This window comes from Plecotus auritus (assembly GCF_963455305.1).
Source record: "Plecotus auritus genome assembly, chromosome: 10".
Classification (NCBI taxonomy): domain Eukaryota; kingdom Metazoa; phylum Chordata; class Mammalia; order Chiroptera; family Vespertilionidae; genus Plecotus; species Plecotus auritus.
In genome coordinates, this window is record NC_137785.1 from 54,095,652 (window position 1) to 54,107,904 (window position 12,253).

The window sequence follows — 12,253 nt, forward strand, 5'->3', positions numbered from 1 at the left end:
ATATTTGAGAATATGGTTCAAGGAGTAAGGGGGGGTAGATGAATCAAAAGAATACTCTAATGACTTCTAGCCTCTCAGAAATAAGGGGAGTGTAATTTAAAAAAATTTTTAAGAACTCCTTTAAAATGTGTTTTCCTCTCCCTACCCCTATAGTATATCGAGTATGGACAGCAATCTAGAGATCCTCCTGTGAAAATGCAGGGCTCTATCACAACCCCTGGAAGTATTGCACTGGCTCAGGCCCAGGCTCAGGCCCAGGTTCCCACAAAAGCACCTCTTGCTGGGCAGGTTAGCACTATGGTAACGACCTCAACAACCACCACTGTTGCAAAAACGGTTACAGTCACCAGGCCTACCGGAGTCAGCTTTAAGAAAGATGTGCCAGTAAGTAGGTCTACCTTTTTTCTCTTCCAAGATTTATGTTGTAATATATGCATTAGTGAGCATGTATTTTAATATTATATAAACACATGCCTACTAAAAAAGTTGAAAAGACCAGCATTTCTCCCTTTGTATCTCCCCCCAGATTTCCCAGAGGCAGCCACTATGAATAAATTAATATATATTCTTGCCAACTTCAGTGCACAGTCATATACCATGTGTACTTTTTTTTTAAAAATATATTTTATTGATATTTCACAGAGAGGAAGGGAGAGGGATAGAGAGCTAGAAACATCGATGAGAGAGAAACATTGATCAGCCGCCTCCTGCACACCTCCCACTGGGGATGTGCCCGCAACCAAGGTACATGCCCTTGACCGGAATCGAACCTGGGACCTTTCAGTCCGCAGGCCGACGCTCTATCCACTGAGCCAAACCGGTTTCGGCCCATGTGTACTTTTAAAAAATATATATTTTTATTGATTTCAGAGAGGAAGAGAGAGAGAGAAACATCAATTATGAGAGGGAATTATTGATTGGCTGCCTCCCACACACCTCCTACTGGGGACCAAGCCCATAACCCGGGCATGTGCCCTTGACCGGAATCGAACCCGGGACCCCTGAGTCCACAGGCCGATGCTCTATCCTCTGAGCCAAACTGGCTAGGGCCCATGTGTACTTTTTATACTAAAGGAATTTGTGTATATTTTTGCCTGGATATGTCAACTAAGCATTTTAATCTGTTTATATACTTTATTTCTTTAGCCTTCTATTAATACTACAAATATCGATACGTTGCTTGTGGCCACAGATCAAACTGAAAGAATTGTAGAGCCCCCCGAAAATATCCAAGAGAAAATTGCTTTTATCTTCAACAATCTCTCACAGTCGAATATGACACAAAAGGTGAGCATGATGTAATAGTTTACATATCACTTACAGATGCTCTCTATTGGTATCCCTAATGGTTTGGGGGTTTACATTCTGCATTCTTTCTAATATTCACTTAACTTTAAAAGTAGAGGTAATAGAATCAAAACAAAGGGGAGGTGGATATATAACTAATGTGTGGTTTTGTAGATGTTGAATAGAATTAGCTTTAAATGTATTGTTTTGCAGTAAGTTACAGGCATTTTAAAATAAACTTCATGATCTCATGATGGTGGAAGGTTTTTTGTACTTCTAGTCACAACTCCTGTTTCTCCCAGAGACCATTCAGAGCATTTATTAGGAGTCTAATAACAGGTAGCCCTTGTGAAAAGCACAAGGAATGATGCTTCCCTTACAAGATTATATGCTAAGACAATACTTAGAAATGCCTCTTTTGGCCAGTAGGATTAGACTAAACAAATGGGTTTGCGATATATGCAAGTACTATCTTTTAAAATCCCACCATAATTGAGTTGGGGTTGGGGGACGGGGAGGAACTAAAGTTTTTACTATCCTTTTTGGAAAAGAAGTATCAAATTTTACAGATGATTCCTGAAGATGGAAATACAGGAAAACATAGTTCTGGTGTTAGGTCTTCTAATGGCAGGTTGTAGATTAGTAATTTATCCTCTTGGTCAAATGGAGAGTTGGGTAAGATGTGGGTGAGGGACTATATGTTTTATAATTTTAAAGTTGAAAGCTACCATAGATGTTTGTACTAATCACCCACAGTTTATGGAATTGAACACACTGTATATCATGGCATCTGTCTGATGTGGGGGAGAGATGTAGCATAGTGATTTGATTTAGCACATAATTTTGCAAGGAGCCATATGCTCTAGTACTATTCTCAGAAACAAAACACATAATCGTATTTTATCATCTTTTAATTATATATTTTCTGTGTCATTGGTTGGCTAGGTTGAAGAACTAAAGGAAACAGTGAAGGAAGAATTCATGCCTTGGGTTTCACAATACCTGGTTATGAAGAGAGTCAGTATTGAGCCAAACTTTCACAGCCTGTATTCAAACTTCCTTGACACACTGAAGAATCCTGAATTTAATAAGATGGTTCTAACTGAGACCTACAGAAACATCAAAGTAAGTTAGTTCTTGTACTTCTTTTCTGTTCTTTTTCTGTTTTGATTGTGGGAATAGATTGTACAGGCAGAATTTGGAGGGGGGGGTGTTGCTGTGTTTTGTACATGTCTGTGAAACTGCTCTAGCATTTGTTTCAAATATAGAATTAAATTTCATGAAGAATTTAGTCTTATAGACTATACTGTGTGTACTTTGAAAGTAACTACTATTCTGAATTGTTTTCATTATTCATGTTTTTTTCTTTATCCTCTGAATGTTTTTAACTTGCTCCCCTGGCCCCCCCCCCATATTTGCAATATGCTCTTAACTGTAGTCCCTTTGTTTTGTTTTTTAATAGTCTTAATAGAAATTCATTGTATGAGTATACGGATATTTAGGTTATTAACTTTCACTATTACAGAAACAGTGTTGCAGTGAATGTTTTCCTTTATGTCTTAAGTGCCAGATATCTCTCAACTCTAGACCTGTTTGTGTACTATCTGCTGTTTAGGATTCTCAGCAGTTTATTTTAAGGTCAAACTCTTCCTGAGTGAATGCTTGTTCCATAAAATTCAAGTATTTTATTTCTTAGGGGAAATAACTTTTCGAGTACACAGCATGAACCAGCATACAGCTATGATCATTCTTTTTTTTTTTGTAATATATTTTATTGACTTATTACAGAGAGGAAGGGAGAGGGATCGAGAGTTAGAAACATTGATGAGAGAAAAACATTGATCAGCTGTCTCCTGCACACCTCCCACTGGGGATGTGCCCGCAACCAAGGTACATGCCCTTGACCAGAATCGAACCTGGGACCTTTCAGTCTGCAGGCCGACGCTCTATCCTCTGAGCCAAACCAGTCAGGGCAGCTATGATCATTCTTTGCTGAATAACTTGGGACATTATCTGAGGAGTGGGCACTATATTTAAACCTGTGTATGGGAATTCTCCCCATTCTAGGTTACGCTGTAGTGCAAAAGAATTCCTGGCTCTTTTCTGTTGCACAGCTGACATTGCCATTCTGCTGTTGCTGGATGGAGTTAAGGAACATAACTATATTTAGCCTTTATTATCTGACTAGAGGGCCGGTGTATGAAATTCACCGGTATCCATCTATGTTAAAAATATCACCCTTGGGGGATGTCCGACTGACAGCTTAGGCCCATTCCCTGTGGCACTCTCTCTGTGGGAGCGCACTGACCACCAAGGGGCAGCTCCTGCATTGAGCGTCTGCCCCCTGGTGGTCAGTGTGTGTCATACTGACCAGTGGTTCCACCCTTCCATCGATTTGCATATTAGCCTTTTATTACATAGGATTATATAGGATAGTAAGAATGGTTGGGATATATGAAAACTTCCACACACTTGAAAGCAAAATCTCAAGATACTTTCAAACAGAATTTTAAATTATAAATTTTAATTTATGTGATGGTTCTGTCCCCCTTATGAGAGAAAGTACTAGAAAATCAGTGGAATGGATTTGAGTTTTGTAGAAATTTGCAAAGAAGTGTATATGCCATATTATACTGTATTTCAGAAAGTTATCTTGTTTCCAGAGATATACAGCGATCTGGAAAATGCTACAATTTGCATAGAGATTGTGATATTGGTTACATTTCTCCATGTCTGTCACCTTGAAGGACTTAGAAGCGTGGATCGACTTTTTTTTTTTTTTTAAAGAGTCTTCATTTGAATTGTAGTTGGGTCTCTGCTTCAAGCTACCTAACATTTTCAGAGTTTTAAAATACTTTTCTGTGGGAGCGTACATCACACTTTTAACCTTGTGTATACTTGTATTTTGTGTGATGTAGTTATATTACCTATTAAAAATAAAATGTAAAAGGCATGAAAAGGTAAAAAGGTCGCTGAAAACAACCAAATAGTGCTAAGATAGTATGAAATAGATCTATTTTGGGGGCATGTTTTCATAATTGATGATGGGTTTTTTATTTTATTTTATTTTTAAATATATTTTATTGATTTTTTTACAGAGAGGAAGGGAGAGGGAGAGTTAGAAACATCGATGAGAGATAAACATCAATGAGAGAGAAACATCAATCAGCTGCCTCCTGCACACTCCCTACTGGGGATGTGCCCGCAACCAAGGTACTTGCCCTTGACCGGAATCGAACCCGGGACCCTTGAGTCCGCAGGCCGACGCTCTATCCACTGAGCCAAACCAGTCAGGGCTATTTTATTTTTTTCCCCATCACCATTTATCCCCTCTATGCCCTCTTTCACTTCCTTCATTACCCCCCTCCCCCTCTCCAAAATCACCATACTGTTGTCCATGTCCATGATTGATGGCTTGTTTTTAACATAGAATAATGGAATTCTCAAACATTTATTTGAGTTGTTTTTTCCCCCCATAAGCCCATTTTCATATCTTTCTTAATCCTGCTTTTTTTCTGCCCTCTCCCCCCCCCCCCCCCCCCCAGGTGCTCTTGACCTCTGATAAAGCTGCAGCCAATTTTTCAGATCGTTCTTTGCTGAAGAACTTGGGACACTGGCTAGGAATGATCACACTAGCTAAAAATAAACCCATCCTACATACTGTGAGTTCCAGCTAAAAGTTTATATAAAATTTAAGAATGTTCATATAGCGTATTATGTCTGAAAGTCTTTATTGGGCTATTTTATGAAATGGGTACCTGTAAGAGTTTGGTCCATGTTTTGAATCCCTAATTGCATGCTCATGACCCCACATCATTTATCAGGATGCACAAAAGCCAGTAAGTTATGATTGTCACTCCTTTTTTTGGTAAAGCAAAAGTCAGGTATTACTTTGATTTCTCTTTTGAGGATAAGTTTGGCAAAATGTCTTCGTGTACTTTGTGAAGAGTTTTGAAGTATATTGCTAGCTTTTAAAAATACTATTTCTTCCTCCCTAGGACTTGGATGTAAAATCTTTGCTGCTAGAGGCTTATGTTAAAGGACAGCAAGAATTGCTGTATGTGGTGCCCTTTGTTGCCAAAGTTTTAGAGTCTAGCATTCGTAGCGTGGTGAGTAGATTTTAATATTTTATTAATGGCTAAATTCTAAGACTTAATTTCAGCACAAGGCCAAGAAATTATGTCCTTAGTTCTTATGAATAGTTCTAGTTCAATCAGTATTCCTCGGATAAAGTTGTATTTCTAATGTGAGAGGCTAAGTAAATTAAAGGACTGATATCTAATAGATGGCTTTGAGTTTTGGTATTTTTCTGAAATTTTATATACAAGGCTAGGGATTTTGTGGGAGCACTAATACAAATTGAAGTGATATGGGGTCCAGTTTAACATAATAGATTTTCTTTAGGTTTTTAGGCCACCCAACCCCTGGACAATGGCAATTATGAATGTATTAGCTGAGCTACATCAGGAACACGACTTAAAGGTAAATTTGTTGCTTCTTTATCCTTTGGGAAATTCTCTGTTTTCACGTTATTAAAATTTATAGGAGAGGTAGAGTATTGGGGGGAGGGCATTGTAACAATCCGGTAAATCATTTATGTTATGAATAAAGCTAAAATTTTACTTTAAAAATTCTAATCGAATATTGGAATTATGCAGTTAAACTTGAAGTTTGAGATTGAGGTCCTCTGCAAGAACCTTGCATTAGACATCAACGAGCTAAAACCTGGAAACCTCCTAAAGGATAAAGATCGCCTAAAGAACTTAGATGAGCAGCTCTCTGCTCCAAAGAAAGATGTCAAGCAGCCAGAAGAACTTCCTCCCATCACAACCACAAGTAAGTACAATAGTTAGCTGCCCTTTACTTACCAGAATGTTCTCTTAAATGGTACATTTTCATGCATATAGCAAGCTATAATTGTTGAACGTTATGTGCTGCTGAAACTTTAGTATACTTTTTGGTGGGCATTCTAATGATTAAGGAAATTTTAGCGATCCAGGGTTGGACAAACTTTTTGACTCGAGGGCCACAATGGGTTCTTAAACTGGACTGGAGGGCTGGAACAAAAGCATGGATGGAGTGTTTGTGTGAACTAATATAAATTCAAAGTAAAGGAGCGGAGGGGAGAGCAAGAGAACCCTCCGCTCTTTCGGCTCCGCAGGCCGGATAGAACAGCCGAACGGGCCGGATCCGGCCCGCGGGCCGTAGTTTGCCCACGGCTGGCTAGACATTGTCGTGCCATATTAGAGTATATCTGAGTAATTCATATGTCATTCTTAATTAAATCGGTTATTTATTTATATTGTGTGAGGTCTCAGAAAGAATTCAGTGGCATGACAGCCTGTGTTATTCCTCAAATCTGGGGATGACCAGACCTCCTAGGGCAGTGTTCGGCAAACTGTGGCTCACGAGCCACATTCGGCTCGCCAGCCGCGGTTTGCCGCTCTATTGACTAATGAGTTTGCCAACCACCGTCCAAGGGGATTGGATTATTTTATGAAGGCCAAGATGATTATAAGTTCTGGGGCAGCAGAGATGATTGGGAGGTGTGGTTAGAATAAACCAGCTTTTTTTTTTTTTCTCTCTCAGCCCTCAGTAGCTAAAAATTCCCAGGTGAAACCAAGGAGCAGCCTACATTGAAAATAGACATCTATAATAAGGAATAATCTAAGGTTTAGGCCTGTTAATGCTGCATAACTTCTTAATTGATTTCTGTGCTATGGGCACTGCTATTGACATAGTTTTACATACTTGGTTCAAATCTCTTAAAATGACAGAATTTTTATGATAATTCAGGGTAGGGAAGATGTGGCCTTTGTCATTCCCCTATACCACCTCCTCTAATCCAGTTTAATGAAATAAAAGCTACTTGATGCCCTGCTAATTTTATAGTAAAGTCAAGAAACATGCTATTTTTATTAGCTCTTATTTTGTCTCTTTACTTTTAGCAACTTCTACAACACCAGCTACTAGTACCACCTGTACAGCCACTGTTCCACCACAGCCACAGTATAGCTATCATGACATCAATGTCTATTCCCTTGCAGGCCTGGCACCACATATTACTCTAAACCCAACAGTAAGTAAACACCATCCCATCCCCAAACTTCTACTTTGTGACACTGGTTACCTTCCCTTTTCCCCTTCTTCCTGGATTCCTAGGTTGTGTAGATTTTTGTGCAGAGCGCAGGGGATTGGGCACTGCTGTGTAGTACAGCTGGGATGTTTTCTACTCTAGTCATTGTGACTATCATTTAAATTGGTTCAGCATATCCAAATCCATGATTAAAATCAATACAGCTGGCTCCCTATACAAACCAGAGAGGCACTCCCTGCCCTATTAGGGTGGTAAAAATTTGTAACCATCCTTGACCCTCAACCCAATGTATGAGTTTTTATTTTGACAAAGAGACTGATGGAAAAGTGAGTACTAATGAAGATCTGGCCTTTGATATTTTTCTTTCACTTGTCATCTAGCCTATCTCAAATGGAAGGAAGTTGTGAATGTTTGCAATGACTACAGCTTCTTTGCTAAGTACCTGTGAAATTAAATGCACATAGATGCTATTAAAACAAAACAAGCCGAAACCGGTTTGGCTCAGTGGCTAGAGCGTCGGCCTGCGGACTGAAGGGTCCCGGGTTCGATTCCGGTCAAGGGCATGTACCTTGGTTGCAGGCACATCCCCAGTGGGAGGTGTGCAGGAGGCAGCTGATCGATGTTTCTCTCTCATCGATGTTTTTAGCTCTCTATCCCTCTCCCTTCCTCTCTGTAAAATATCAATAAAATATATTTAAAAAACAAAAAACAAAAAACAAAAAAAAAACCCGCAAGACAGCCGTGCCCAGCTGGTGTTGCTCAGTGGTTGAGCGTCAGCCTATGAACTAGGTCACAGTTCATTTCTTGTCAGGGCACATGCCTGGGTTGCGGACTTGATCCCTGGTAGGGGGTGTGGAGGAGGCAGCCGATCAGTGATTCTTTCTCATCATTGATGTCTCCCCTTCCTCTCTGAAATCAATAAAAATATGTTTTTTTTAAAAAAGCTGGCAATACAGGGTAGGGCAAACATAGGTTTCTAGTTGTGAGTACGTAAAACAATATTATTAATTGTATTATTTTCTATATAAACGTACTTTTGCCCCACCCTGTACAATCACAATCTGTCAGAATTCCTTGGCTCAGGTCAGAAGCATCTCAGTGTATACTATAGCTTTTTGCTCTTTATTTTCATTAGCATGTCACCTTACCCTTGCATTAAGCCATTTTTAGTCAGGAGCTGAAACTGAGCTGATTCATTTGTGTGTATAAATCTCCAGGTCAAGGCCTAGAAGTAACTTCATTCTTGGTTTCTGTGCCCTGGTTTTGGGAGGCAGTGTGGACGGTTGTGTTTTACTGTCTATATTCACAGTGATAATTGATTATCTTCTACCTTTTATTATGCTTAACATTAGTTTAGAATCAGATACTTGGAGTTTTTATGGTCTTTGCTTTTTAGAAGATGCTCACAAATACAGGAGTAACATTATTAATCCATTGACCATTTGGATTTAAGGGACTTGAAAACATTTTAAAGAGATCATTTTAACCTGGTATTTCTTGTTTTGTATAGATGTGCACTTAGTTTTTGAAAGAAAAATCTAGATCTAGAAATTGTGACTCCTCTTTATATTACTCCCAGTAATTCGAATACTTTTGTGTTCATGAATATTTTTAAATTTCTTAAAAATTCAGTAAGGTAAAGAGACCAAGTGACTATTAGGGCATAGTTTCTACCAGAGAAAGGATTGGAAAATCTTTCAAGCAGAGGCTTCAGTGTATGATTATGCAAAATTCTTGCTATTCTGAGGAATTATTTGTAGCAATAAAAAATTGTGTAGAAAGCATTTTCTCTGTAAACTTGCTTCTTTTTTCATTTTCCCAGCTAAAGAAGTTACTATTTAAAAGAGTACTTGAGTCACATATTTTAACTAAACAAGTAGTGTCTTTGAGTATGTAATGTATCTTGTAATGAACAATAGAACTTTTAAAAAATCAAAGACATATATTACCTTGCATCACAAGGTATGCTGAATGCTACTTCCTCTTTGTAGCCCAACTTTTGATCCTGGGCTTTTTATTGATTAATTTAAAGTAGAAATTGGTAGTTATGGTTAACCTTGAAGTAATTCTAAAATAAAATCATGGGTGTGATTACTGATAGAAATTGGGTTGTCTTATTTAAACAAGCTGTTGACTTGTTTTCCCCTTTCTAGATTCCCTTGTTTCAGGCCCATCCACAGTTGAAGCAGTGTGTGCGTCAAGCAATTGAACGGGCTGTTCAGGAGTTGGTCCATCCTGTGGTGGATCGATCAATTAAGATTGCCATGACTACTTGTGAACAAATAGTCAGGAAGGATTTTGCCCTGGATTCTGAGGAATCTCGGATGCGAATAGCAGCTCATCACATGATGCGTAACTTGACAGCTGGAATGGCTATGATTACCTGCAGGGAACCTTTGCTCATGAGCATATCCACCAACCTGAAAAACAGTTTTGCCTCAGCCCTTCGTGTAAGTTGATTATTTCTGTGCTGTAGTACAAAACTGATTGCTGCTTGTCTGAGTTTCTTTTCTTGGCATTTGTACTTATTCTGATAGTCACCATATTTATTTGATGTCTTCCTTTCTCATAGATTAAATTCTGTGAGGTGAAGCATCATGTCTTTTTTGTTCACTACTGTATCTTCAGTACAAATATTTATTCTTTAAAGAAATAAAAAAATTTTTTAAATGCAACTTGATTCAGTTTACCATGAAAAACTTAAATTAAAGCACTTGTAGTAGAAAAGCACAAAATATTTAATGTCGTATGTACCTACATCCAGCACAAGTAACTTAGTTAGTAACTTTGGGTCTCAGATGTTATGGTTGTACTGCTTTTGTTTACTGTTTTTCTGTTTTCATATTTTTTACCATTGTCACAACAACCCGGTAAAATGTTTTGGATGAGTGGATTTTCATCTTATAGATGAAGAAGAATGTTAGACTATTTCATGCGCATAGCTAATGGCTCATAAGTAAAGTCAGAACTTTTAAATTCATATGTCTAAGCACTGAATTTCCTATTACCTATCTGCCTTGTCCACAGAAAACTTTAAATCTTTTTCTTTCATCTCTCCCAATAGACTGCGTCCCCACAACAAAGGGAAATGATGGATCAGGCAGCTGCTCAGTTAGCTCAGGACAATTGTGAGTTAGCTTGCTGTTTTATTCAGAAGACTGCAGTGGAAAAAGCAGGCCCTGAGATGGATAAGAGATTAGCAACTGTAAGTGTTTAGCATTTGCCTCTTAAGGATTTTTTTTTTTAATGTTTAAGAAAGTGCCTCATAACAAGAACCTCAGTGACTTTGTTTTATTTGCAGGAATTTGAGCTGAGAAAACATGCTAGGCAAGAAGGGCGCAGGTACTGTGATCCTGTTGTGTTAACATACCAAGCTGAGCGGATGCCAGAACAAATAAGATTGAAAGTGAGAACCGGGGGCTCTGTTTCTCCCTTCGTTTTCTTTCTGTTCTTGTTGCTTAAACTCCTCACCAGGACTAGGGCAGTGGGGTTAGGGTTAGGGTTTTAGAGAAAGTATCTCACAGTAGAATTTTACTTAAAGGGAACCTGTGGAGAAGGTATAGGCATAGCTTAATTGTGTGCTCCCAGTTGTTGAAGTACTACTGTAAAGTGTTCATATACCTGTTAGTTTTTATGTGTCCCAACTTGGTCTTCCTTTTGGGTACTTGTGTTTTTGTTGCTAGTTGCTTATGCTTATTGGTAACAAGAAGATGGTGAAAAATCTGATCTTTTTAAAACCAGCTCCATTGGAAAATTGGCAGTGGTGTGGTCCTATTTGAGGCATGTTCCAGTGGAAAAACTCTTAATGAATTTATAAATGAGGGTGACTGATAGGATTGTGACATGGTAAACACTGTATGTGTGCGCATGCACACACGCACATGCATACTCAGTTATGCTATTACATACTGTACTCCTTTGCTTCCATGCAAATTTGCCACTTTCAAAAAAATTTCCTTTGATTATAAAGAGGATCCTGTCAAACTAGGTTTTTTTCTTCCAAGGTTGGTGGTGTGGACCCAAAGCAGTTGGCTGTTTATGAAGAATTTGCACGCAATGTGCCTGGTTTCTTGCCTACGAATGATTTAAGTCAGCCCACAGGATTTTTAGCTCAACCCATGAAGGTAAATAGTTGCCTTGGATTAAATTGGAGTTTTACAGTTTAATTTGAGTGTTTTTATCTAATTTGTAACTTACTTCCTAGGAACTTAAGTTAAAGGGGAAAAAAATACACAGTTTTTGTTGAGTATAAGTATTCTCTGTATCAGATCAACATGGCATACAGGAGATTTTTCCCCTCCTCTAATATCCATGAGGTTGATTTTTCTTTCCTATTTGGAAGGAATTTACATAGCTTCCCTGTTATTTTTTCGGAAAATTTTAAACCATTATTTACAGAGAGTAAAAATTTCAGGGGGTAACGTTTTCCTCCTGGACAATTTAAACATAGGTTGCTGACCTTGATGTTCTAATCACTCTTACACAGAAAGAGTGTGACCATAGTACAGCCATTAAAATCAGAAAGGTAATGCTGATACGTTACCATGTAATCCTTAGACTTCATTCAGGTTTTACAAAGTGTGTCTTGATATTGGGTTTTTTGGTTTTTTTTTAATGTTTCCATTGATTTTAGAGAGAGGGAAAAGGAGAGAAACATGGATGTGAGAGAGAAACATTGATCGGTTGTCTCCAATATGCACCCTGACCAGGGATCAAACCTACAAGCTGGGTATGTGTCCTGAATGGAAATCGATCCTGCCACCTTTCGGTACACAGGACGGCAGTCAGCTCACTGAGCCACACCCTCCATGGTTTGGGGGGGGGCTGGGGGGTTGAGGGAGACTTCAGTTGATACGTGTGCCAGTGAAA

General features: G+C 38.6%; 1 protein-coding gene across 6 annotated transcripts in view; it reads left to right on the forward strand.

The window, feature by feature from the left end:
• CNOT1 (CCR4-NOT transcription complex subunit 1) overlaps positions 1–12,253 on the forward strand; it is a 76,857-nt gene that overhangs the window by 43,461 nt on the left and 21,143 nt on the right. For all 6 annotated transcript variants that reach the window (XM_080645711.1, XM_080645715.1, XM_080645713.1 and 3 more), the window contains exons 23-34: positions 154–384; positions 1,147–1,287; positions 2,233–2,412; positions 4,833–4,949; positions 5,286–5,396; positions 5,692–5,769; positions 5,946–6,123; positions 7,236–7,366; positions 9,538–9,834; positions 10,449–10,589; positions 10,686–10,790; positions 11,389–11,508. In XM_080645711.1, coding sequence (XP_080501837.1) covers positions 154–384; positions 1,147–1,287; positions 2,233–2,412; positions 4,833–4,949; positions 5,286–5,396; positions 5,692–5,769; positions 5,946–6,123; positions 7,236–7,366; positions 9,538–9,834; positions 10,449–10,589; positions 10,686–10,790; positions 11,389–11,508 — 1,830 coding nt within the window. The remainder of the gene's footprint in view (positions 1–153; positions 385–1,146; positions 1,288–2,232; positions 2,413–4,832; positions 4,950–5,285; positions 5,397–5,691; positions 5,770–5,945; positions 6,124–7,235; positions 7,367–9,537; positions 9,835–10,448; positions 10,590–10,685; positions 10,791–11,388; positions 11,509–12,253) is intronic.